The sequence below is a fragment of the Vulpes vulpes genome, chromosome 9 (assembly GCF_048418805.1).
Source record: "Vulpes vulpes isolate BD-2025 chromosome 9, VulVul3, whole genome shotgun sequence".
NCBI classification, from domain to species: Eukaryota; Metazoa; Chordata; class Mammalia; order Carnivora; family Canidae; genus Vulpes; species Vulpes vulpes.
The window spans coordinates 97784951-97808088 of record NC_132788.1 but is presented as its reverse complement, the minus strand read 5'-3'; the positions used below and the strand labels follow the sequence as shown (position 1 = coordinate 97808088).

At 53.1% G+C, this 23138-nt stretch overlaps 2 protein-coding genes across 3 annotated transcripts; one reads left to right on the top strand and one right to left on the bottom strand.

Moving 5' to 3' along the window:
* Positions 1 to 8987: 8987 nt before the first annotated feature.
* Positions 8988 to 11529, top strand: GDF15 (growth differentiation factor 15). Its single transcript, XM_025989850.2, has 2 exons — positions 8988 to 9296; positions 10622 to 11529. The coding sequence occupies exons 1-2, from the start codon at positions 9014 to 9016 to the stop codon at positions 11260 to 11262; spliced, it is 924 nt and encodes a 307-aa protein (XP_025845635.1). The 5' UTR covers positions 8988 to 9013; the 3' UTR covers positions 11263 to 11529.
* Positions 11530 to 12565: 1036 nt separating this feature from the next.
* LRRC25 (leucine rich repeat containing 25) lies at positions 12566 to 19410 on the bottom strand. Of its 2 annotated transcripts, none has more exons than XM_072721195.1 (3): positions 19114 to 19410; positions 17697 to 18487; positions 12566 to 15338 (listed from the first exon to the last, which is right to left on the bottom strand). In XM_072721195.1, exons 2-3 carry the CDS (start codon positions 18476 to 18478, stop codon positions 15227 to 15229), a joined length of 894 nt encoding a protein of 297 aa, XP_072577296.1. In that variant the 5' UTR covers positions 18479 to 18487; positions 19114 to 19410; the 3' UTR covers positions 12566 to 15226. The 2 variants fall into 2 exon arrangements, with proteins under 2 accessions (XP_072577296.1, XP_025845409.1); XM_025989624.2 differs by having other exon boundaries at positions 19056 to 19255.
* Between the last annotated feature and the right edge of the window lie 3728 nt (positions 19411 to 23138).

Genomic DNA, 23138 nt, shown 5'->3' with positions numbered 1-23138 from the left:
AGGAAACTAGTATAGTAATACTGGAGCTTGGTCCTTGATAAGATGCTGGTCTATGGGGGCACAGGGCCAGAATCAGAAACTCCAGTCTTGTGTGGGCAGGATAGTGCCAGGAGCCCCCTCAGCCTGGGAACGGAACCTGGGCAGAGAACAGGAAATGCTTATTGGAAGATAGGACCTCAAAGCTCGGGTTTAACAGATAAATAGGAGTTTGTTGGAAGGAGACATTCTTTCTAAGCAAACTTGCCCAGGCCTGGCTCAACCCAACTCTGGCTGAAGCAGAGACATTGCTGCCCAACCAACTATCCTAATAATGGTTATTAATCCTAAATTTTTGGGATTATACCTCAAATCAAGCTTTATCTTTTCAGTGCTACTCTCTAAGGGTGTGTCATACTGAGAAACCAATGTTTGGAAGAGATTAGCAATGCTTCCAAATCTGCTGGGCATCTCAAGGCCTAAGCCAGGATTTGACCCCAAGGCTGGCTGTGGAACCCCCTAGATGACACAGGCACCTGTTGGCCTGGAGGTACATTCACATAATGGGATATTAATTCTCCTTGTCCTGCAAACTCATAAGAAATTTTAAAATAACCTGCTTTTTTGCCTCTTCCAGACCTGCCATGACTGTGTTTGCCTCATGTCACGAGAAACAAACAATAAAAGTGGGTGTGTGTCTTGTTGTGTGTTGTGTGTGTTTGACAAGGGTGACTATGGCCAAGAGTGGTGAGGAAAAATTCTGGGAGGTTTGGGGCCAAGCCAGGTGGTAGAAACAGCCTGACCCCTGGCCTCCATGCTGTTTACTTCCACCTTGAATTGGCCCCTGGGGACCCATTGAAGCTGCCAGAGAGGAATGCAGGGTCCTGGCCTGCTGAGCTCATCGCTGGCTGGCTGCCCACAGCCCGCCCCACTGCTCCTCCCAGCTTGGCCTTGGGGCTGGCCATGAGGTCATCAGCTAACTATGTTGTAAAGGAGAGCCAGATGGGCCTGGCTGCCAGCATTCTGGAGTTTGGTAAGCCGGAAACACCAAGGAGCTAATGTCCCCTCTTCCCTGTCCCTGGGGAACCCCGAGGCCCTCAGTGTAGCTGTGTACCCTTGGGAAATTCCAGGAATAAATTAATTACTGGTCCTGTTCATAACGTGACAGATACCCACTCACAAGCCAGCAGCTCCACTCCTGGATTTGTAGAGCAGACCACTTTACTGCTAGGAAAAAGGATGAACCACACAACAGAGAAAGAGCAAGTGTCTCAAACATGGTGTTGGGTGAAAGACACCAGACAAAAAAGAGAATGAACTGGCTGGTTGTGTTCTATCAAGTTGGCCAGGGACACCTGGGTGGCTCAGTAGTTGAGTGTCTGCCTTTGGCTCAGGTCATGATACTGGGGGCCCGGGATTGAGTCCCCCATCAGGCTCCTCTCAGGGAGCCTGCTTCTCCCTCTGCCTGTGTCTCTGCCTCTCTCTGTGTGTCTCTCATGAATAAATAAATAAAATCTTTTAAAAAGTTGGATAATGGGCAAATTCATCCATGGTAACAGAGGTGGGCATGGCCATTATCCAGGGATAGGAAGAATGATGGGAGGGGGCCCATGGTGTTCCTGGGGCCAGGAATGATCTGGAACCTCATCTGGGAAGTGGCCCCACAGGACTACTCTATGTGAAATGTCATCGAGCCAAACGCTAAGATTCCTTCTTTTTGTTTTATAGAAGTCGTATTTCAATAAACATTTAAAAGTAAAAAGGCAGGGGATGTGGAAAATATGCTGGCCACTATTCAAAAAGTTAAACACAGAATCACACAGTTAGGTGTCTTCCAAAAGTCACCTCATTAAGAAAACAAAAGACATCTTTGTAGCTCTTGGGGCACTTGGCTGGCCCAGTTGGAAGAGCACAGAACCGGTACAACCCAGCAATTGCACTTTTGGGCATATCCCCCCCAAGAACTGAAGACAAGTTCCTCAAATCCTTGCATACGAACGGCAGCCCTGTTCACAATTGCCAAAAGGTGATAATAATCCAAATGATCATCAGTAGATGAGCAGATGAACAAAACATGGTCCATCCATCTGGTAGAGTATTACTCAGCTGGTAAAAAGGAACGAAGCCCTGACATTATGCTACACCGTGGGTAAATGGATAAATCTTGAAAACATCGTGCTCCATGAAAGAAGTCAGACACAAAAGGCCGCCTGTTGTATGATTTCACATATGTGTGTGACATTGTCACTTATAATAAGAAATATGTGTTTGGTCCTTGAACCTGGAATTCCTGTGATGAGAGCTATAAGTGTGTCTTTTTAAAAATATTTTATTTATTTATTCACGAGAGACACACAGAGAGAGAGGCAGAGACACAGGCAGAGGGAGAAGCAGGCTCCATGCAGGGAGCCTGATGTGGGACTCGATCCCGGGACTGCAGGATCACGCCCCAGACCGAAGGCAAGTGCTAAACCACTGAGCCACCCAGGGATCCCCATTTTTTTTTTAAGTAGGCTCCATGCCCAACATAGGGCTTGAACTCACGACCTTGAGATTGAGAGTTCAATGCTCTTCCGACTGAGCCAGCCAGGTGCCCCAAGAGCTAGAAACATGTCTTTTGTTTTCTTAATGAGGTGACTTTTGGAAAACACCTAATTGTGGGAGTAGGGAATTTAACTTTCAGTCTCCCCAACCCCCGGCCTCAGAGGAGGCGAGGGGGGCTGGAGGTTGAATCAGCCCCCAACTGCCAATGATTTAATCAGTCATGCAATGTGATGAAGTCTCCATAAAAAAACCCCAAAAGGTGTGGTGTTCTCCGGAGAGCTTCCGGGTTGAGCAACATGGAGATTTGGGGGAGAGGGCACCCCTTCCCACATATCTTGACATATGCATCTCTTCATCTGGCTCCTGATTCATATCCTTTAACAGTCTTTGTAAAAAAAACAAAAACAAAAACAAAAACAAAAAACAGTCATCTAGTGAGTAAATGGGCTTCCTGAGTTCTGTCAGCCTCTCTGGCAAAGGAACCTAACTCAAGGAGTGGGTTCTGGGAGCCTCTGATTTATAGCCAGTCTCTCAGGACCACAGTTAACAACCTGGACTTGCTCTGGGCATCTCAAGTGGAGGCAGTCTTGTAGGTCTGAACGCTGAATCTGTGGGATGTGACACAGGTAGGTAGTGTCAGGATTAAGTTGAATCATAGGACATCTGTCTGTGTTGGAGAACTGTTGGTGTGCGGTAGCCTAACTGCCTCCCCCCCCCCCCCCACTACATTGGAAATTGGGTGAAGTATACTTTTTTTTTTTTTTTAAGATTTTATTTCTTTGAAAGAGAGAGTGCAAGTGAAAGAGCAGGAGCAGGGGGGATGGGCAGAGGGAGAAGCAGACTCCCTGCTGAGCAGGGAGCCTGATGAGGGATTCGATCCCAGGACTGTGGGATCATGACCTGAGCTGAAGGCAGACTCCCAACCGACTGAGCCGCCCAGGCACGCTGGGTGCGTTATACTTAATAAGAAATGTCCGGAGCAGGCAAATCCATAGACAGAAAGCCGATTGATGGTTGCCAGGAGCCGGGGGAGGGAGGAGACGTGACGGGTCCCGGGGACGAGGTCTCCTTTTGCGGTGATGGAAACGTTCTGGAAAAGACAGAGGTGATGGCGGCACAACCTCTACGTGCCACTCAACTGTTCACTTGGAAGTGTTGAACTGTCTGTTAATTTTCTGTGAAGCCTCCACCCGACCATCCTCCAGGTGAGCTAGGGGGTGAGTGGAGATGATTGCAGAGAAATCCAGGCCTCCAACCTTGGCGTCCCTGAGGACTCAGGTCTTGATACCTGGTCTTGATACCTTGATACTAAGACCCAAAGTGGTGCCCTAGCTTCATCAGGAGCACATCCCCGGAGCCAGGCCCTGCTGTGACCTCTTGAGTGTCTCATCTGTACACAGGGGTGGGCAGGAGATGCTTGCCAGGCCGGGGTGAGTAAGCTCAGACTACAAAGTTTGGTGCTGCAGTGTCCATCCCGCTGAGAGAGCAATGATCACAGCCCTGCCTGGGCTGGACCCAACACTGTCCCGCTGCTCTCTAATGCTGCCGATGCCTGGGGGGTACCTCTGGGCCATGCCCTATCCCATGCCCAGGTGCCCCTCCAGACCTTCTCAGGACCCTCCAAAATGTAGTCCAGTCTGTATGTCCCCAGATTCCAGAAGTTGCAGAAACACCTCAAAGACACCCTGACCATGCTGCTGTTGCACTTGACTCAAACCCCAACTGCATCCTGAAGTGTGAGTGAAGCCCAGAGACCCCCCCAGAGCAGTCCCCACCTCTAACCAGTAACCGGTTCCATGTCTTAGAGACCCAGTCCTTCTCCATGTGGGAGCCCAGCTGGAATAGCCCATCCCCCATTGTTGACCAAGGAAGGAGCTAGCAGTTTCATTTGTGGCCAGAGTGAGGCTCGGTCAACATGGGATTGTTATAGCCCCATCCTGATCACAGATGGGGAAATTGAGGCTCAGAGGGGCCGGCAACTCTCCTGAAAATGCACAGCACCTGAAGAACCCAGGCAGGCAGGCGCCAGGTGGCCATGACCCTTGCCCTTGGTGGGCGGGGTGGGGGGTATGCATGTGGGGATGGGGGAAGGTGGGAGAATCTGCTCAGGTTGGTTTCAGATTTGAGGTAATCGAGGACCAAAGACTGCTAAAGTTGCCAGCAGAAGGTGCCCTGGAGAACTGGGCTACCTAGGATCCCGGCGGAGGAGGTTGGGGCAGGAGAAGTGTGAGGCTCTGAGGAGTTCTCGAAACTTCCTTGGTCTCCCCTGTGCTGTGTATTTCCAAGTAAACCTCTGTCCTCTTGGACAGAGAGTAACCTGCTAATGAGGCCCTAGAACCACAGGCCCACTCTGCAGTTGTCCCCAAGACCTGGACCTGTCTGGCAGGGGAGATGTCCAGGGATCCTGAGGGTCCAAGGCATCTAGAAACTGTGCAACCTGTGTGGCCTGGCACACCAGCACATAGGAGGCCCACGAGTGGCCAGTTGTTCTTTCTCCCCAAGAAACCTCCAGGCTAGCATCTCCTCTGCCCATGAGAAATCCTGCTTTTCCGGGGCCCTACTCCTGCTGTCTCTGATGGCGCTAGGCCCACTGTGAGTCCTACAGTCCTTGAAACGCCATGGGGGACTGGGAGTCAGCATTTTGTCCAATCTGGAGGTAGCATCCAGGGCCCTGGAGCACCGGATCCACCAGAACGACTGGGTGGAAACCACGTGGGATATGTCTCATAGCCTGGCCATTATGTTGCCACTTTGGCTCCAGGCCCACAGGTCAGAGTGGGCATTTCAGGTGAGATGTGCACTTGGTAATGTTCATACCTTGAAACTTAATTCCTAACAGAGGCTGGGTGCACATTCCAACAGACCCTTGTCCCCTGACTCACTCAACTGCCTGTGAGTCCTTCTTACAACCCTGGGAGGGGGTGCCATTACCACATTTTACAGACAGGGAAACTGAGGCTCATCTGTCACAAGCTGAGGGTTGAGGGCTCACAGATCTCAACGACTCCAGTCCAGCCTTTAGCTGTTCCTTCTTCCCCAGATCCATTTCTCTTCCTCTTCCTTCAGCTGCCCAGAGCCTGGCAGAAGTGCCTGCTTCTCCAAGACGCATGGGGCACAGAGAAAGGGGACGAGATGGGAAAGAGAGAAGCAACCCCAGGCTCTGGGAGGTGGCCCTGGCTCCCCATTGCTTGGGTTGGAGTCACCCAAGGGGGTGAGGGGTAGGGTCTGGGGCAAGTGGCTCTTGTGGCCGACACACACGCCTTGTCTTGAGGAAATTCCAGAGAATGCCAGTTTGGAATCGGCTCTCTGTTCCCAAGGCCTGCGGTATCCCCAAGCACTACAGGAGGCTTTGGGGGAATAGTTGGCTTTCTGTCTGCCCAGGGCAGGGGGCACCTGGTGCGTTTCTGGGGCTCCCTTAGCATTGCAGGTTTCTAGCTCGTCCTAAATCTCTCTTTGGGGGAAATCTTTCCTGCTGCAGGTGACTACATCTTCTGTCCCCGAGGGAGGGCCTGGCCCTTGCACCCTCTGGTTGCCTTCTCTCTGACACCCAGAGTTCCATGAGTGCTTGTCACCATACCGGGGACCCCCAGAGTCTGCTGGATTTTGTCCAAACGACACCCCAGAAACCAAATAAAACAGTTGAAATATGTGATTTTTTGCATGGCTTTGTGAGAGGTTAGCATCCATCAGGGGTCATCCTCTGCCTGGGGACGTCAGTGGACAAGGGGGCCCAGAATCACCGGGATTTCTGTCTTTGGTCTGTGGCAGATGTTATGAGCATGCTGAATTAAAAATGATAAGATTTCTGGGGCACCTGGGGGGCTCAGTCAGTTAAGCATCCAACTCTTGATTTCAGCTCAGGTCATGATCTCAGGGTGGTGGGATCGAGCCTCGCATCGGGCTCTGTGTTCAGCGCAGAGTCTGCTCGTCTCTCTCTCTCTCTGCTTTTCCTCTCTTTCTCTCTCACATAAATAAATAAAAACTTAAAAAGAAAAAAGAATGATAAGATTTCTGTACTCAATGTTCTCCTTCCTCACAACACACTGCCTTTGTTCTAATGCACAGAGAGCTTGTATAACTTGCCTATGGTCACAAAGCAAAGTGGATGGCGCTGGGATTTGAATCATGCTCCGGCTGGTGCACAGCATGTGCAAACGTTCCCACAACCCTGACACAGAGAGCCATAACCACCTTTTACATATGGGGAAACTGAGGCTCTGCCGGTTGATGCCCTCTGTCCCACATGTCACGGTCAGGGGGAAGTGGGCCAGACCGTCAAGCCAGGCCACCTTCTTTGGAGCTGACAAATGTCCAATCTGCTGGGAGCTGGATCAGGAAAAACTCTTCATGAGCCTTTGAAATTTGGAAAACAAACAAAACAGTCCTAGACAGAGGGAACTTCAGAATCCTCTTTTTTTTTTTAAGACTTTATTTATTTATTCATGAGAGACACAGGGGGCGGGTGGTGGTGGTGGAGAGACACAGGCAGAGGGAGAAGCAGGCTCCATGCAGGGAGCCTGACGTGGGACTCGATCCTGGGTCTCCAGGATCACACCCTGGGCTGAAGGCAGCACTAAAGCGCTGAGCCACCCGGGCTGCCCATGAATCCTCAGAATCCTATCACTGGCCTAGAAATGCCAGGAAAACAGATGGCCAGCCAGGAGCTGGACATACGTGAGGTCTCCAGTGTGGAGCTGCTCCCTACAACCTAACACACCTACTCGCTCCTCTTGGTGTGGTTCCGTTGTTCAGTAATGGAAAAGTGCCTTAGCCGTGCTTGCAGTGTGGAATTTAGGGAATGCTGGCATCTGGCCATTACTGATCGTGCAGGGATGCCCTACGAGGACAGCACCTCCTTTGCCCCATCTACCCCAAGGTCAGGTCAGGTCTAGGTAAGGGCGGCTCATGCTGACCTGTCCTTACCAATTCGGATTACTCAGCACTCTGGCTTGCCTTCCAGGCTGGGCCTCTGCAGAGGTCACAGCAGTGTGGCTGCAGAGTGGCCCGAGCTCCTGGTCAGTCCACACCCTTTACTGACCACTTACTATGTGCGTCAAGCTGGTGGGGCAAGAGCCCCATCTTCCCAACAGCCCCTGTCGGGATGGAGGTGCCAGCAGCAGAAACCAGTGTGTTTACTAAGCACCTGAATATCCGGAGCATCATGGAGGGAGATTGGGACACATTGCCCAGCATAATCCCCTGTAACAGAGGCTGAGATTGAGTCTCAGGGGGGCCCAAGGCTTGGCTGGGCTCACACGGCCAGTGGGTGCCTGCTGAGGCTGGGGGGGAGCCTGACTCTGTTCCTCCAGTGGAGACTTGCTGGGTGCCCCTCAGCAAGTCCTTGTACCTCTTGCCTGCACACACTCTGGTCACACTTTACACATCCCCTTGATCTGCTTCACACTGAGCTCCCCATCTTCTCTGGGGTCAGGAAGCTAGAAGCAGGCACACTGAGCTGGGGCCAGGGTTCCTGAGCAGTGGAGAAAGATCCAAGGGGAAGACCTGGGTCTTTCTGGGGCACCGCTTCCCCCTCCACTTCCTGGTGGCTGGACCTGACACCAGCCCTCCCTGCCCTGAATCCCAGCACTCCGATTCCCTACCACCTCTGCTCTGGCCCAGCCAAGGGACTGGGTCCCAGAGTAGCTTCATCTCTGTCTGTCATCAAAGGGCCTCCAGTGTAGGGCAGACAGAGCCAAGCACAGATATTCCCAGTGCTGTGAGATCAAGGCTGGGCTAGGGGAAAGGATGGGGTTGGGGAGCACCCATCTGAGCCTGGGAAGGTAGTGTTAGAGAAGGCTTCCAGGAGGAGGGGCTTTCTTAGTAAGGGTTTGAAGGATGGGTAGGAGTTCCTCCACAGATGAGGATGAGGGACTGCAGACACACCCGTTAATCATATACCTCCTATGTGTCTGGTCCTGTCCTTCATACCTCATTTGAACTTCTCTGCAGTGAAAGTCTCAGTTCTCATTTTCCAGGTGAAGAAACGGAAGTGGGATGGAGAGGACTGACTTGCCTACAGTTGTACTTTCTGGCTCCTTTGATCCCTTTCTCCTCTGCTTCCTTAGTTTTTCAAAATCTTCAGCCTTTGACTCTAACCAGGAAGGGAGAGGGGGAATCCCAGGAGGAGGAAGGCCACCTCTTGAACTCTTGCTGTGGGATGTAGCATATAGAAACATCTTTTTTGACAAAAGCATTCTTTCCCACCAGTCCACCAAGCTGGAAGGAAGTCCCCATTTCATAGAAGATGCTACTGAGGCTCAGAGAGGCTTCTACAGGGAGGGTACCCCCCTTTCCTCAGGAGAACGCCCCCAGAAGGGCCTCCCCCTGAAAAGCAGCCCAAGACTCAGCCAACTCTGGTCCCTGGAGTGTTTACTCTGCACCCAGGGCGGAAGGGACCAGGCAGGCGGGGGCGGACAAAGTCCGGGGATTATAAAGGCCAGTCCAGCAGCGTCCGGTGGCTCAGTTCAGAGCTCATCGAGCACCGAGCACCGGCATGCCTGGACAGGGACCGGCACCAGCACACTGCTCTCCCATGCTGGTGATACTGGTGATGCTCTCCTGGCTGCCTTCGGGAGGCGCCCTGTCTCTGGCCCAGGAGCACCTCCCCGCCTTTCCAGGACCCTCAGACCCGCACTCCAGTACCGACGTGTCCAGAATCCAGGAGCTTCGGAAACGCTACGAGCACCTGCAGACCAAGCTGAGGCTGAACCAAGGCTGGGCCGATTCAAACCCTGACCTCGTCCCTGCAACTCGAGTCCGGATACTCACTCCAAAGCGTGAGTGAAATCTAGGAGACCTCCGCCCCCTGAGCAGCTACCATCATCTAACCAATGGTTCGGAGTCATAGGGGTTCAGGCCTGCCACTGAGCCTCCGTCTCCCCACCTGTGAATCGGACAAGAACATCTCCCCTTGGGGCTGACAGTGGGGAGGAGGGGGCGGGCGGGGGGGCAGGTGGCCCAGTTTACGGCCGAGACAAGATGAGGGTTTGGCTAAAGTGCGATGTTACAGATCGCAGATGGGGAAACTGAGGCCCAGAGAAGCTAGCTATTCTTTCTGAAAATTCTCAGAGCCTGGAATTCCCAGAGACGAAATCAGGCAGCGGCGGGGGTGGTGCGGGGAGGAGGGGTCCTTGTCTTTGGATGTAAGGGCTGGGGGAGCGCGCGCAATCCCGGAGAAAGGATGCAGAGAGCGGCGGAGCGGGACGAGGAGCGCAGCCCGCCGATAGGTGGAATCTGCCCGTACCCGTTCCAAATCTGACGCAATCCCTTGACACCGCACGGCTAAAGCCGCACGTGGCATGTGCCTTAGGGAGGGAGGAGATATTTTCTCGCCATCCGCGGAGGATCTAGGGGGAGGAGAGGGAAGGAGATCTGGGCTATGCTGGGAACTGGGAGGGGTTAGGGGAAGAGCGTCAGGCCAGAAGGGAGCGCTGCTGTCTCGCCCTAATCCTACTAGTACTGGGAGACTTCAGGTAAGCCTCTTGTCCTCTCTGAGCCTAGTGACCCAGTCCCCGGCTTCAAAGCCTGGTCCCCCCAGTATCTCCAATACCTGTACCAGCCTATAGGGATCTGTGAATCCCGGGGAGCCAGGTAGCCTTCATTTCTCAGATATAGAAACCAAGACTCAGAGAGTTGAAAACACAGTAGCTAGTCGTATCCCCAGCCCCAGGCACTTGGTAGGCCTTCAATAAAATGGTCTTGACTGCCAGAGGAGGCAGAACCAGTGATTGGATCTTAGTCCCTCTAAATATCAAGTATATATTAATTCCTGCAAGTATTTACTAAGCACCTACTATATGCCAGACATGGTAGCGACCAAGCAGACAGAAATCTCTGCTGAGGGGATGCAATAGGGGAGATGAAATGATACACAATGAAATATTTTATTTCAGGCACTATTTTAGTGCCTATTTTATGCAGGCTAGAGAGGTATGTAGCCTGCCGTGCTGAGATGCAGGAGAACAGTGTGCTTGGAAGAGGAAGCAGCTTGTGCAAAGGCCCTGCGGTGGGACGCAGCTTGGTGTGTGGGAGAAAATGGGCACTCCGCGCCTGGCGCACAGTAGGCCCGTGGTTGACTGACTGGCTTTCCTCTCTCCCTCAGTGCGACTTGGGCCGCGAGGCCACCTGCACCTGCGCATCGCCCGGGCCGACCTGACTGCGGGGCTCCCCGCAGCCTCCCGCCTACATCGGGCGCTGCTCAGACTGTCCCCGACGGAGCCGAGCTCGTGGGACGTGACGCGGCCGCTGCAGCGTCAGCTCAGTCGTGGAGGTTCCCGGACGCCCACATTACGCCTGCGACCGTTGCCTCGGTGGGACCGGTTGCGAGCGTTGCCTTCTGCACGTCCGCAGCTTGAGCTGCACTGGCGGCCACGCGCGGCCAGGGGGCGCCGCAACGCGCATGCGCACGCCCGGGACGGTTGCCCCCTCGGGGAGGGGCGCTGCTGCCGCCTGCAAAGCCTGCGCGCGTCGCTCCAGGACTTGGGTTGGGCCAACTGGGTGGTGGCGCCCCGCGAGCTGGACGTGCGCATGTGTGTAGGCGCGTGCCCAAGCCAGTTCCGGTCGGCGAACACGCACGCCCAGATGCAGGCGCGCCTGCATGGCCTGAACCCCGACGCCGCGCCTGCGCCGTGCTGCGTGCCCGCCAGCTATGAGCCGGTGGTGCTCATGCACCAAGACAGCGACGGGCGCGTGTCGCTGACGCCCTTCGACGACCTCGTGGCCAAGGACTGCCACTGCGTGTGAGCGCTCCCGGTCTTTCACTTACGGCTCGTGAGCGATGGAGGTGACCCCAGAGACCCTGCCTGCCGAATGGGCTTGTGGGGCCTGAGATTCCCGACTTCCCACCACTGCTGCCTATACTCCATCCCGCCCAAACCTCTGTATTTATACTTTTGTATTTATTATTAATTTATTGGGGTGATCTTGGGAACTGGAGGGTTGGGGAGGGCTGGTCTGACGGTGTGCCTTTATTTAAAACTGTGGTAATAAAAATGAAGGTGTCTGACCTGAGCCCCTTGGTGTCCAGGATGAAGCTGGTGACCCTGGGAAGAACCTTCCCTTCCCTGGCCCCAGTCTCACGGGGGACCTGGTATCAGAGTGAGTGGAACTGTTCAGGGAATGCGTGGTGGAGCGTTGTGGGATGTCAGGCAATCAGATGGTGCTCATGACACCGATGCACCCAGTGACACCCTTCTCTCTGTTTCTGCTTCTCTAGCTCCCTGTTCCTCTGTTTCTGAGATCTTCTGGGTGTCAGGCTCATCCATATCTCATCTCTCAGTATTCTTGTTTCTGTGCCTTGTCTCTATCACTGCCCTGCTGTCTCTCCTTGCTTTGGAGTCACCCTTCCAAGCACAGCAGCCCAGATCATGTCCATCTGCTCCCAACCTAGAAGAGTTCCATCACTTCTGTTTGTGGCACCTCCCTCCATGTTAATGGTACCTCTATTTTTTGTATAAAAAGAGCAAGGGTGGGGGCCATGCCCTGTGCGGCTAAGGCAGCTGGGAGTTCCAGGGCTCCACCCATGCTTAGTTTTCCCCAGCCCGCAAGTGACAGCATGGCAGCCATCCCGCCCGCCCCCCCCCCCCCCCCCACCCAGCAGCTCACTGGTGACCACCTGTGCCACTTGCGTTCCATTTCCAGTAACAGCTCCTGCAGAAGTGCAGAGTATCCCGGGGAAGCCGTCCCTCACTACCCTGGCTGACCCGGGTTACTGGTGGGCAAGCTTCTCTTTTGGGAAGTGCATTCTCCTGTTCGTGGCTACAGTGTTGGAGTCCCCAGAACCCTTGGGATCTCTCTAGGACTCTAGCGGCAAGATTACCTGTGACTTGACTCTGGAAGCTATGAGGAAGCAGCTTGGTGGCCAGCCTGCAAAGCCAACACCCGGCCCCAGGCCTGTGGCCACCCCCAGCCAACCTGCCTCAGGAGGCACAAGGCTTATCAGAGCTCTTCTCCCCTTTCTTCCCCTCCCCTTCCCCTAGACCAGGCAGGCTGCAGCAAGCAGAAGCAGTTGGGTTCTTTTATATTGAAACAACAAAACACCAAAAAGGAAGTTGAGAGAACCCCACTCTTTACTATCCAAACTACAGGCAAGCTTTCCTGACACCCTGTAATTGTGTGCCTTGCACCAAGTGGAAAATAAACTCCAAGCAGCCAGTTAAAGAGAGAGAAAAAAAAAAAAAACACAGGAAGAAATAAATACATTGTGAAGAACATTTTCATGCACAGGGCATCTCTCATCTTATATAGTCTTCTTACTTAGGATCTTGGAATCCCTAAGATATTCTAAGTACCCCCTCTCCCCACACCCACCTGCCTATCCACCCTGAGAATCTCCGGAGGAAATGTTAGGGGGAGGGGGGTCTTGGGGACAGAGGCCCTATTTCCTGCAGTGAGATGTGTCCCCTGTGAATGTCGCCACCCAGAGGCAGACAGGAATGATTATGGGTGTCCCTAAATATTCAGTGAATGCCTAGCTTTTTGCCAGGCCTCGACTGGGTACTCAGGACACAGAAGTAACAAGACAGGCCAAAGCATTCCATTTGCCCTCAGTTGACTGAGGAACACAAATGAGTACAAAGATAAATGATAAGAAAGTGGTTGGGGCACCTCGGTGGCTCAGTGGTTGAGCATCTGCCTTTGGCTCAAATCGTGATCCCAGGGTCCTGAGATTGAGTCCTGCATCAGATTCCTTGGGGGGAGCCTGCTTCTCCCTCTGCCGATGTCTCTGCTTCTCTCTCTCTGTCTCTCATGAATAAATACATAAAATCTTTAAAAAAAATAAATAAGAAAGTGGTGGACTGCGATATGAAATGTGCTGAGGAGTCAACCCAGGGAATACATCAATGAATGGAGGCAGAGGCGATTGACATGGTTGGGGGAGGGGGCCTTCCTGAAGATGGGGCATCTGAACGGAGACCTGGAGGAAGAACAGGACTCCGGGGAGAGTTGGGGAATTGGCATTTGAGGATGCCAGAACAGCAGGTGCAAAGGCACTGGGGTGGGAATAAGCTCAGTGTTCGGCAATAAAAATGTTGTAGATGGGACCAGAGAGGTGGGTGAGGGCAGACTCCACCAAATCTCCTGGGTGGTAGTGGTGAGGGGTGTGGGTGTGTTTGAAGAGCCATGAGCAGATGCGAAGGGGTAGGAGCTGGGAGTGTTGGGATCTGATTAATGCTGGAGAAGGAGGAAGACAGATGATCGGGGGCAGGAGTGGGCACTTGAACAGTGTCTAGGATGGGGATGCAGGGGTTCAAGGAAGCTAAAGACCCTTATAGGTCCCCTCTCCCACCCCATCTCAATGACTTGAGATCATTCTCAAGTGTTGGGGACCCCAAGGGAACCTCAAAATTAAACTTAATACCAGGGTCACCCAAAGCTAACAGATGCCATATGAGCCTCTCCCCCAAATATCAGCTGTTGCTTTTGATGAACATTTGTGTTGCCCACGTGCCTTTCATACCTCTCTGCTGCTGCTTACCAGGCTGGTCCCCCTGCCCAGTAGGCGTGTCCTCTCCACTTCTCAAACACTTACACGTCCTTCAAAACCCACTCCAGATTCCCCTCTTACACACAGCTTTTTCTAAACTCCTTCGTTCATCTCCCTCTGGAACCCTTGGCCCCATCCCAGGCTTGACCGCTCAGGACTGAGGGTGTCTGTGTCCAACTGTCTCCCCTAGATTGGAGGGTTGGCAGGAGCCAGGCCAGGAGCAGCTGAAGGAAACCCAGCTGAGGCATGAGTTTGAACAAACTCTTGAAATACACGGAGCATTGGGAGTGATTAACTCTGCCTGCAGAGGAAACAAGAAAGCTTCTGAGTAGAGTGGCATTGAACCTGGCCTTGCAGGACGAGTTAGGATAGCTCAGCATAATAAAGCTAAAACAGCTGCCGATACTAATTCTAATTGCCTTGTCATATAGATGGGAGATCTGAGGGCCTGTTAATGGCAGAGTCAGGACTTGGACCCATGCCTCGTATGGAGTTCTACACTGGTATTAAGATGTTTAAGAGTGAGAAAAAGGGGATGGGGATGGCATTCTGGGCAAAAGGAATGGCATGGACAAATGAAAACTTTAGGAGCGAGATGGGCTTGGTGGTGAGGAGGCCTAGGCCAGAAGGACAGAAGAATGGGAGAGGGCAGCGAGGTAGGCAGGGTGGAATCATGCAGGCCTCAATTACCAGACTGAGGTCCTGGGGGCCATGGGGAGCCATGGAGGGTGTGTGAGCAGGGGAGGGACACAGTCCCATTCATAAGTTGTAATGACCCCTCTGGGGTTTGTGTGGGCTTCCCTGGGGGCTGAGCCTCGGAAGTCTTAGAGATCCAGTTTGGGGATCTTAGGGAATTCTCACCTCAAGGAACCCACTCACCCTGAGCCAGCAGCCTTGTCAGCCCTGCAGCGTTTATTGAGCATGGCCTAGACACTGACAGGAAGGTGACGATGGAGTTCACAAATTGACCTTGTTACCCCCATTCTGGGGCCTCTCCTCTTCCCCTTCCAGCAACTGAGGGAACTGAGAAGCAGAGTGGGGGCTGGAGAGGGAACTGCAGAACCTCTCTGGGGCCTCAGGGATGGTCCTTCCCTGTCCTCATTCCTCAGGTTTGGGAAGACTGAGGCCAGGGAAGAGCCAGAAGGCTGCAAGTCACCTAGAAGGCATCATGCTGGAGTTCGGGGCATCAAAGGCTCAGCACCCGGGGAACACATACTCCTCTTAGTCCAGCGGGCCCCGGTACATGGACTGCAGGTTGCAGTAGACAGGCTGGGAGGAATGGTCGGGGCCCTCGTAGTTCATGTAGAAGTCGCTGTCCTCTGATGAGTGAACCCTGTGGAGAAAGAGAGATGTGAGGGGAGGAAGGACTCAGAGGGTAGGCATGTCAGCTTTGAGAGGTAAAGAAAGTTCTGGGCGACTGAGTACCTTCCTACATTTACATATGAGGAAACTGAGGCACGGGGAAGTGTTCTCCCAGCCTCCCAACCTTCTCTGAGGAAAGGAGGTGGGGGCCAGAGATTCAGGGAAGATTCCATGGATTTAGCATTATAACACTGTGGTCCAAGGACCTCAAGCCCATAATCGAATTATTTTCTTCCTTAAAGTTGAAGCAGTTGCTCATTTTTTTACTTTAAAATCTACACTTTGGTTTCTTTTCTTTTTTAAAAAATTTATTTTCTTTTAAGATTTTATTTATTTATTTATTTATGAGAGAGATAGAGAGAGGCAAAGACATAAGCAGAGGCCTCCCACAAGGAGCCCGATATGAGACCCGATCCCGGACCCTGGGATCATGCCCTGGGTCAAAGGCAGATGCCCAACCACTGAGCCACCCAGGCATTCCTCTTTTCTTTTCTTAAAATTTTATTTATTCATTTGAGAGAGCGAGAGCCCGTGATCAGGGGGGGGAGGCAGACAGAGAGATAGAAGTAGACTCCTTGCTGAGCTGGGAGCTGGACCTCAGGACCTGGAGTTCATGACTTGAGCCCAAGGCAGACGCTTAACCATCAGGTGCCTCCCCACCATCTACCCTTTTTTTAAAAGATAGACTTCGGTTTCCTCTTGAAAAATCAGAAGCTCTAGTCACACCAGCCACATGAACCCAAGTGGCTAGAGCCAAACCAGTGTCCCTTCAGCTGGGAAATGTTTTTACTAGGTTCTCCGAAGCAACTGACTTTGCGGCCTCAATACAGAAATAAATTTCTGAGTCTCAGTTTCCGCATTCATAGAATTGGTCTGGGAGGAGGTAGCTTCTTAGCAATGTCTAGCTATGTATGGTGGACAAGAACTCCACCCCCCACCCCAACCCCACCCCCTGCCACGTCCAGGGAAAAAGCTCTCCTGCCTCTGGAACATCCTAACACTACCCTGGACTCCTCTGGTGACAAAGGCTACTTTGGGCAAGTGGAGTCTATCATTCATTCATGCTTTAGAATGAATCACTCCAAACACATAAATGCTCGTATAGGGATAGACAGGACTGGGAGTCAGGATCTGTTTCCTACCTCTGCTTCGGACTCAATGTGTGACCTTGGGCAAGTCCCCCATCTGCCTCCCAGGGCCTCCGTTTGTACAAGGAAAATGTATAGTGGGAATGGCAGATCCAATTCTAAACAATGTTTTTGGAGGAGACTGGTCCTGAGGCTTTGGTGACAGCGAGGCAGAGGGGAGCATCACAGCACGAACTGCCTTAGTGGGTCTAATTAGTGCCTTCAACTCCCTCCTGCGGACCACTTCTGCTTTTGAGCCGTATTTGCATCTGTTTTGCATATTCTCCTATTTCTCACCAACAGCTTCCCCCCAGCCTCCCCACTTTGTGGATTTCCCTGCCCACACCCATCCATGACCCTGTTCCATTCCTGCTCAGATTCCCTCAGCTCTAATGTTTTGCCTTCTCAAAACTGATTCACAGAAGATTCTCCATTCTCCTCCACCTCCAGGCCTTTGCCCCGGCCTGTGCTGTCCCCTGCAATTCCTTTCATTCCCTTATCCAACCTGGAAAAGTTGAAGCCATCCATCTAATTCCAGCCAAATCTAGAGGTGTCAGGCTTTGGGGGGGGGGGGGGGGACACAGCTTTCTTAGCATCTCATGTGTCAAAGGGACATGTGGAGGGGCGCCTGGGTGGCTCAGTGGTTGAGCGCCTGCCTTTGGCTCAGGTCATGATCCCGGGGTCCTGGGATTGAGTCCCCACATCGGGCTCACCACAGGAAGCCTGCTTCTCCCTCTGCCTGTGTCTCTGCCTCTCTCTGTGTGTCTCTCATGAATGAATAAATAAAATCTTTTAAAAAAACAGAGGGACCTGTGGGAGGGGAGCCATCCCCACTGTATAAAGACTGAAACAGAGGCTCAGAAATAGCCCAGGGTCACACAGGATCTGAGCCTAGACCACTGACTATTGTTGCAAAGCCCCTACTCTGCCTGGAACACTTGCCTCCTCTCTCCCCATACTGGGCAACCAGAAACTCAGTTTGTGGGTCAGGAAGGAAAATACTTGTCTCATGTACAGGAACTCACTTAATTCTTATCCCAACTCTGTGAGGTGGGGCTGTTATTATTCCCATTTTACAGGTGAGAAAACGGAGGCCCTGAGGTAAAACTACTTGCCCAAGATCACACTACAACAGGTAGCCCAGGGGTTTGAACCCCGGCCATCTGGTTCCAGAGTCTTGGAGGCAGGTGTGAATCACTCACCCATGTTCGGCCCACTGGTGCCCGGCATCTGGCTGGCCCACAAACACATTCTCATAGTCGGGTGTGGAGAGTCTGGGCTGGGCAGCCGCCGGGGGCTTAGGGCTGAGGCCCCGGCTACTGTACCTTGGCTGCTTGCCAGCCACAGACCTAGAACCATCCTGAGCAGCCCATGTTTTGTCCAGGTCCCGGGGACTGGCCATCCAGCGTCCCCGAAGTCTCCAGGCCAGAACTAGGCCAGCAATGGTGAGCACAAGGAGCAGGGTTCCACTGGCCACCAGTGCCACGATGGTCAAGGACAGGCCAGAGGAGCAGCTAACTGCCAGGAAGGCAGACACATTGTGCCAGGCACCAGTGGCTGTGTCCTGGCACTTCGGAGGCTCTTGGCCAGAGCAGTTGTTCTGTCGGACCTGGTGCCAGGATTTTAGGACACAGCTGCAGTCAGCCTTCAGGTCAAGTTGACAGAGCATAGCCAGGTCCGGGTCCACACGGTCCAGAGAGTTGTTTGTCACATCTAGGACCTGCAGCTTTTCCAGGAGTTTAAAGAAGAGCAATGGTAGCTCTTGAAGATTGTTGCCAGACAGGTCAAGGTAAACCAGGTTCCTGGCCTGCAGAGACTGGTTCTGGGGCAGTCTGAGGCCTTGGCCACTGAAATTCAGGCATGTGGCCGTGAACTCCATGGTCCAGTTCACGTCCCCGGAGGACACGTTGCAGGAAAGGGCTTGGCTGCCTGGATTCTGCAGCAGCAGTGGCAACAGCAGCATCCACACCAGGGAGCCCTCCATTCAAGCAACCTAGACAGAGAGACACCAGAATCTAAGCCCAGACCTTAGCTTGTGGTCGCCTCGCCCTCACCGCTGGTGTTGTATTATTGTCATTGTCGTCGTTGTTGTCTCAGAGTGGCTCAGGCTTCTTCTGAAATGGTACAACGCAGGCCCTCGCTTGCCGCCTCCCTGGCTGGCTCCCGCCTCTGCCTCGGTCGCCCCCTCTGGGGAATGGGTACAGAATCCCAGTGGCCGCCGGTCCTGGGAGGCCAGAAGACCCGGCCCAGTCATCCCCTCCGCTTCTCCCAGAGGAGCCCCTTCGGGTCAATTCGCCCATTCCCCTCAAGCGTGTCCCCCCCCACCCCCACGCCCGAATATTTTGGGCGCCCTCATTGGCCAAAAGGAGACCATATGCAAAATAAGCGGTTGCCCCCGGAAACGGCGGGGTCACCGCCCGCTAATTCTTTCTCCCTGGACTGCGGGGTGCTGCGGGTCTTGGGCTGGGGTCGGACGCAGCTGCTGAAAGGAACCCCGTCCGATCTGGCTTGAGGTCTCTGAGGTCTCTGCCCGGACCCCGGTTCTAGTGCCCTGGTCCTACCTTTCGGGTCCCACCGCCACGCTGTTGCCTGGGCGGCGCGGGAGCTCGCGGAGCTCACCTGGACGCGGGGGCCGAGGTGGTCAGCACCCGCCTCGGATCCGCGTGGCCCGGGGCGCTCCTCGGCTCAGATCTGCACCCAGCGACTCAGGGGAAGAGGAACTGGTGTCCGGGTGCAATGCTGAGGGGAAGAATGAAGACACAGAGACCGCCCCCCTTCCCGGCCTCAGGCCCGGGATTCTCACGGGAGGGGGAGGGGCGACCTGCTTCTCTGTTGCTGGAACCCAGAGACTGCATGTCCCCCATTAACACCCCGACAGACTGCTACCTCATCAACTCGCTTCCTGGTTGTCAGCTCAAATTGAGGCCCAACCCACGCATTCGTATGTTCGTTCATTCAACCAGCGCCGGTGCTGGACTTCCAGAAGGCCTGAGTGTGGCCGGGTTCTGGTGGAGCACCCAGTCTTCAGAGAGGTCACAGCGGGACACAGACACACCCAGTCCAGTGGAGTCAGGTCAGGTCAGAGGGAGCGACAGAGTCCAGGAAGGCTTCTCGGAGGAGGAAGCATTAGGATTGGGGCTTCAACACGCAAGTAGGGTTTTGTCAAGGATTCCCAAAACCATGCCTTTGACTCTCCAAGCTGCTAGCCTCCCCCACAGACTCAGAGCTCCTGCTCCATACAGCGCTGCCTCCCTGCTGGATGGGGCTGTGAGGAGGGTTCCCTGGGGAAGGAAACATTGAGTCTGGGGCTTGGAGGATGAGTCACAGGAGCTGGCAGAAACAAATGCATGGCAGATTCCAGGCAGAAGTCACAACAGGAGCAGAGGCCCTGCAGCCATGGCTGGGTGGGTCAGTGTGTTTAAGAGTGGAGTGGCTGGAGTGGGCAGACCAAGAGGAGGAACTGGTGGTGTGGGCAGGGGGTGGGCAGTGCAGGCCTCAGAAGCCAGGCTAAGGAGTGGGGCATTATTCCCAGGACCATGGGGAACCAAGGATGACATGTGAGCAGTGGAGGGGTGTCGTGTCAAAATATTCCCCCAGGCAGCCCAGGTGGCTCAGTGGTTTAGCGCTGCCTTCAGCCCAGGGCCTGATCCTGGAGACCCGGGATCGAGTCCCACGTCGGGCTCCCTGCATGGAGCCTGCTTCTCCCTCTGCCGCTCTCTCTCTCTCTCTCTCATTAATAAATAAATAAAATCTTTAAAAAGAAAATATTCCCCCAGAGTGAACCAGTCTTGGAAGTGGGGGACCTGAGGAAGAGGCCAGAGTTCCAGAGGAGGAGGAGGGGTGCCTGAGTCAGACCCAGAAGACAATAACAAGAGTAGATTAAGAAGGGTGGGCTAGGAGAGGGTCTCAGCCTCACAGGGGTATCCTGGTGTCAGGAAGACCAGGTTCGAATCCATTCCAGACCCTGGCCCACTGTGCAACTTTAACCACTCTGTGCCTCAGTTTCCACATCGGTAAAACGGGATAAATGCTAAGAGCCTTCTCCTTGACTGTGGGAAGCTACAGTTCACTCCCTGGTGCTTTCTGGTCTCCTCAAACTGTGCCCCTTTCCATCTTCAAACTCAGAGGAATGACCAAAGGTTTTGAACTGAGACTATAGAAAGTTGAAAATTGTTGCTTCAACACACTCAAAAGTACTCATTCTCTCTCTCTTTTTAAAAAGATTTTATTGATTTGACAATAGAGACAGAGCACAGTGAGGAGGGGGTGGCAGGCAGAGGGAGAGGGAGAAGCAGGCTCTGCGCTGAGCAGGGAGCCCAATGCAGGGCTTGATCCCAGGACCCCCGGACCATGACCTGAGCTGAATGCAGATGCCTGCCTAACTGACTGAGCCACCCAGGAGCCCCAATGGTACAGAAAAATTGCAAATCACAACTCTGTGGTACCAGTGCCATTTATTTTCCGCTATCAGATTGGCAAAACTTCAAAAGGATGCTAATGTTCGGCAGGGCTGCGGGAGCATCTGTGGCGCTGTCCCAGAGGAAGGTATGCTGACACAGGCCACCAGAGTTACAAACACTTGTCCCTGCTGACCCAGCCTCCCACTTCTGGGATGCTCCTGAATAATTCATGTTTACAAAATGACAAGGGCAGGAGGGGCATGAGCTAACTGATGAGTGGGTAAACAAAATGTGGCGCATCCATACAGCAGAATGTTACTCAGCCATAGAAAGGAACGAAGCCCTGATACCAGCTACATCGTGGATGAACATTGAAAACATCATGAAGAGTGAAAGCAGCCAGTCACAAAAGGCCACATAGCCTGTGATTCTATTGATATAAAACGTCCAGAACAGGTGAATCCTTAGAGATAGAAAGCCGACTGGTGGTTGCCAGGAGCTGGGGGGAGGGCCTATTCAGGGGGATGGGGTTTCCATTTGGGGCAACGGAAATGTTCTGGAACTAGATGTAGGTGGTGCTTGCAAAACACTGTAAATGTACTAAAATCTCACTGAATTGTACACTCAAAAATGGCTAAAATGGTAGATTTTGTGCAAAGTGTATTTTGAACAATTTAAAACAGGAGGGAAGGCAAAAAGATGGCAGAGCTAAGAGATGATTCATTGCATGTTGGGAGATGGGGGTGATGGGGAAGGGAAGCAACCTAAGGGATTGGTTAGATGAATAACAGCTCCTCCTTCCTGGGGGATGCCTCAGAGTCATAAAAACAAAATGATAGATCTCTATGAATTGATAAGGAAAAACTCATTCATCTTTTTCCATAAACCTTTATTAAGTGGCTACTGTGTGCCAGAGACTGGTCAGGGAGCTGTGCCTACAGCCCTTAACAAAACAGACCAAATCCCTGTGCTTGTGGGGTTCTCATAGCAGTTGGAGAGGTTGGCAACGTGTAGGATCGACCGAGAAAATATGGAGCAGGTGGAAAAAGTAATGCAGAGAAAAATAAAACAAGAAGCAAGCAGGCAAGGTGGCAACTCTTTTTTTTCTTTTTTCAAGATTTTATTTACTTATTTGGGAGAGAGAGTTCAAGTTTGTGCATATGTGCGAGGTGGAGGGAAGCCAAGCGGGTCCTGGGATCGAGCCCTGCATTGGGTTCCCTTGCCTAGTGGGAGCCTGCTTCTCCCTCTCCCCCTCCCCCTGCTTGCACTCTCCCTCTCTATCTCAAATAAATAAATAAAATATTTAAAAAATAAAATAAAACACCGAAATCAGCCAACAAGCCCACATAAAGACACCCTGGTTTTGGGATAAGAGGGACGGGGCAAGGGTGCCTGGCTGGCTCAATGGGTTAAGCATCTGCCTTGGGCTCAGGTCATGAATCCAGTGTCCTGGGATGGAGCCCCACACCAGGCTTCCTGCTCAGCAGGGAGCCTGCTTCTTCTTCCCTCCCTGCCCCTGCTCTCTCGCCCTATCTCTCTCAAATAAATAAAATCTTAAAAAAAAAAAAAAAGAAAAAAAGGAGGAACAGAGGGGCAGCAGCCACCCTCAGGCTGGGGTGTGAGTGGATATCCCCCATGTCCCACACCCTGGGAGGAGTTAGTGGCATCCAGCCCTAAGGTCTCTTAGAATAGGAGGAAATGAGGAAATGAGGAAGTGCCAGACAACCAGTCTGTGTGTGTGTGTGTATATATGTGTGTGTGTGTGTGTGTGTGTGTGTGTGTGTGGTGTGTGTGTGTGTATGTTTGGGGTGGAGGGAGGTAGGCGTGGGGTCTGGGATAGTGGGTTCTGGAGGTGGTCTGGGGGACCTGAGGGACCCAGAATCTGGAAAATTTAGAGGGGTCAGGAGTTTGGGAGCCCTAGGTCCTGGGGTTTGGGGGTTTGGAAATGCCTGGCATGTGTAAGGTATTGGGGTCTGAAGCACGGGGCCTGGGAGACCTGGGGTCTGGGCCATCCTAGCTGCCACCTGAACAGGTCGTGCCCAGGCTATGGGAAGCAGAGTAACGCCGGGCTTCACTGCCTGAGGGGGACCAGAAGCTCCCAGAGGGCACACCTCCATACTCCCCCTCCATCCTGCCTGACATGCTCTTGAGCCTGGGCCTGAAACAAGCCTGAGTCCCAGGCAGGGCCAGTCCCTCAGCACAGAGGGTCCTTAGGGCCACCTAGAGACCTTCAGAAATCCCCAG

Bases quoted from the DNA above. Each gene is read 5' to 3' on its own strand.
- LRRC25 (XM_072721195.1), bottom strand. From the start codon at position 18,478: ATGGAGGGCTCCCTGGTGTGGATGCTGCTGTTGCCACTGCTGCTGCAG. The intron at 15,339-17,696 runs GTGAGTGATTCA...CTTTCTCCACAG, and splicing joins CACCAGTGGGCCGAACATGG to GGTTCACTCATCAGAGGACA.
- GDF15 (XM_025989850.2), top strand. From the start codon at position 9,014: ATGCCTGGACAGGGACCGGCACCAGCACACTGCTCTCCCATGCTGGTG. The intron at 9,297-10,621 runs GTGAGTGAAATC...TCTCTCCCTCAG, and splicing joins CCGGATACTCACTCCAAAGC to TGCGACTTGGGCCGCGAGGC.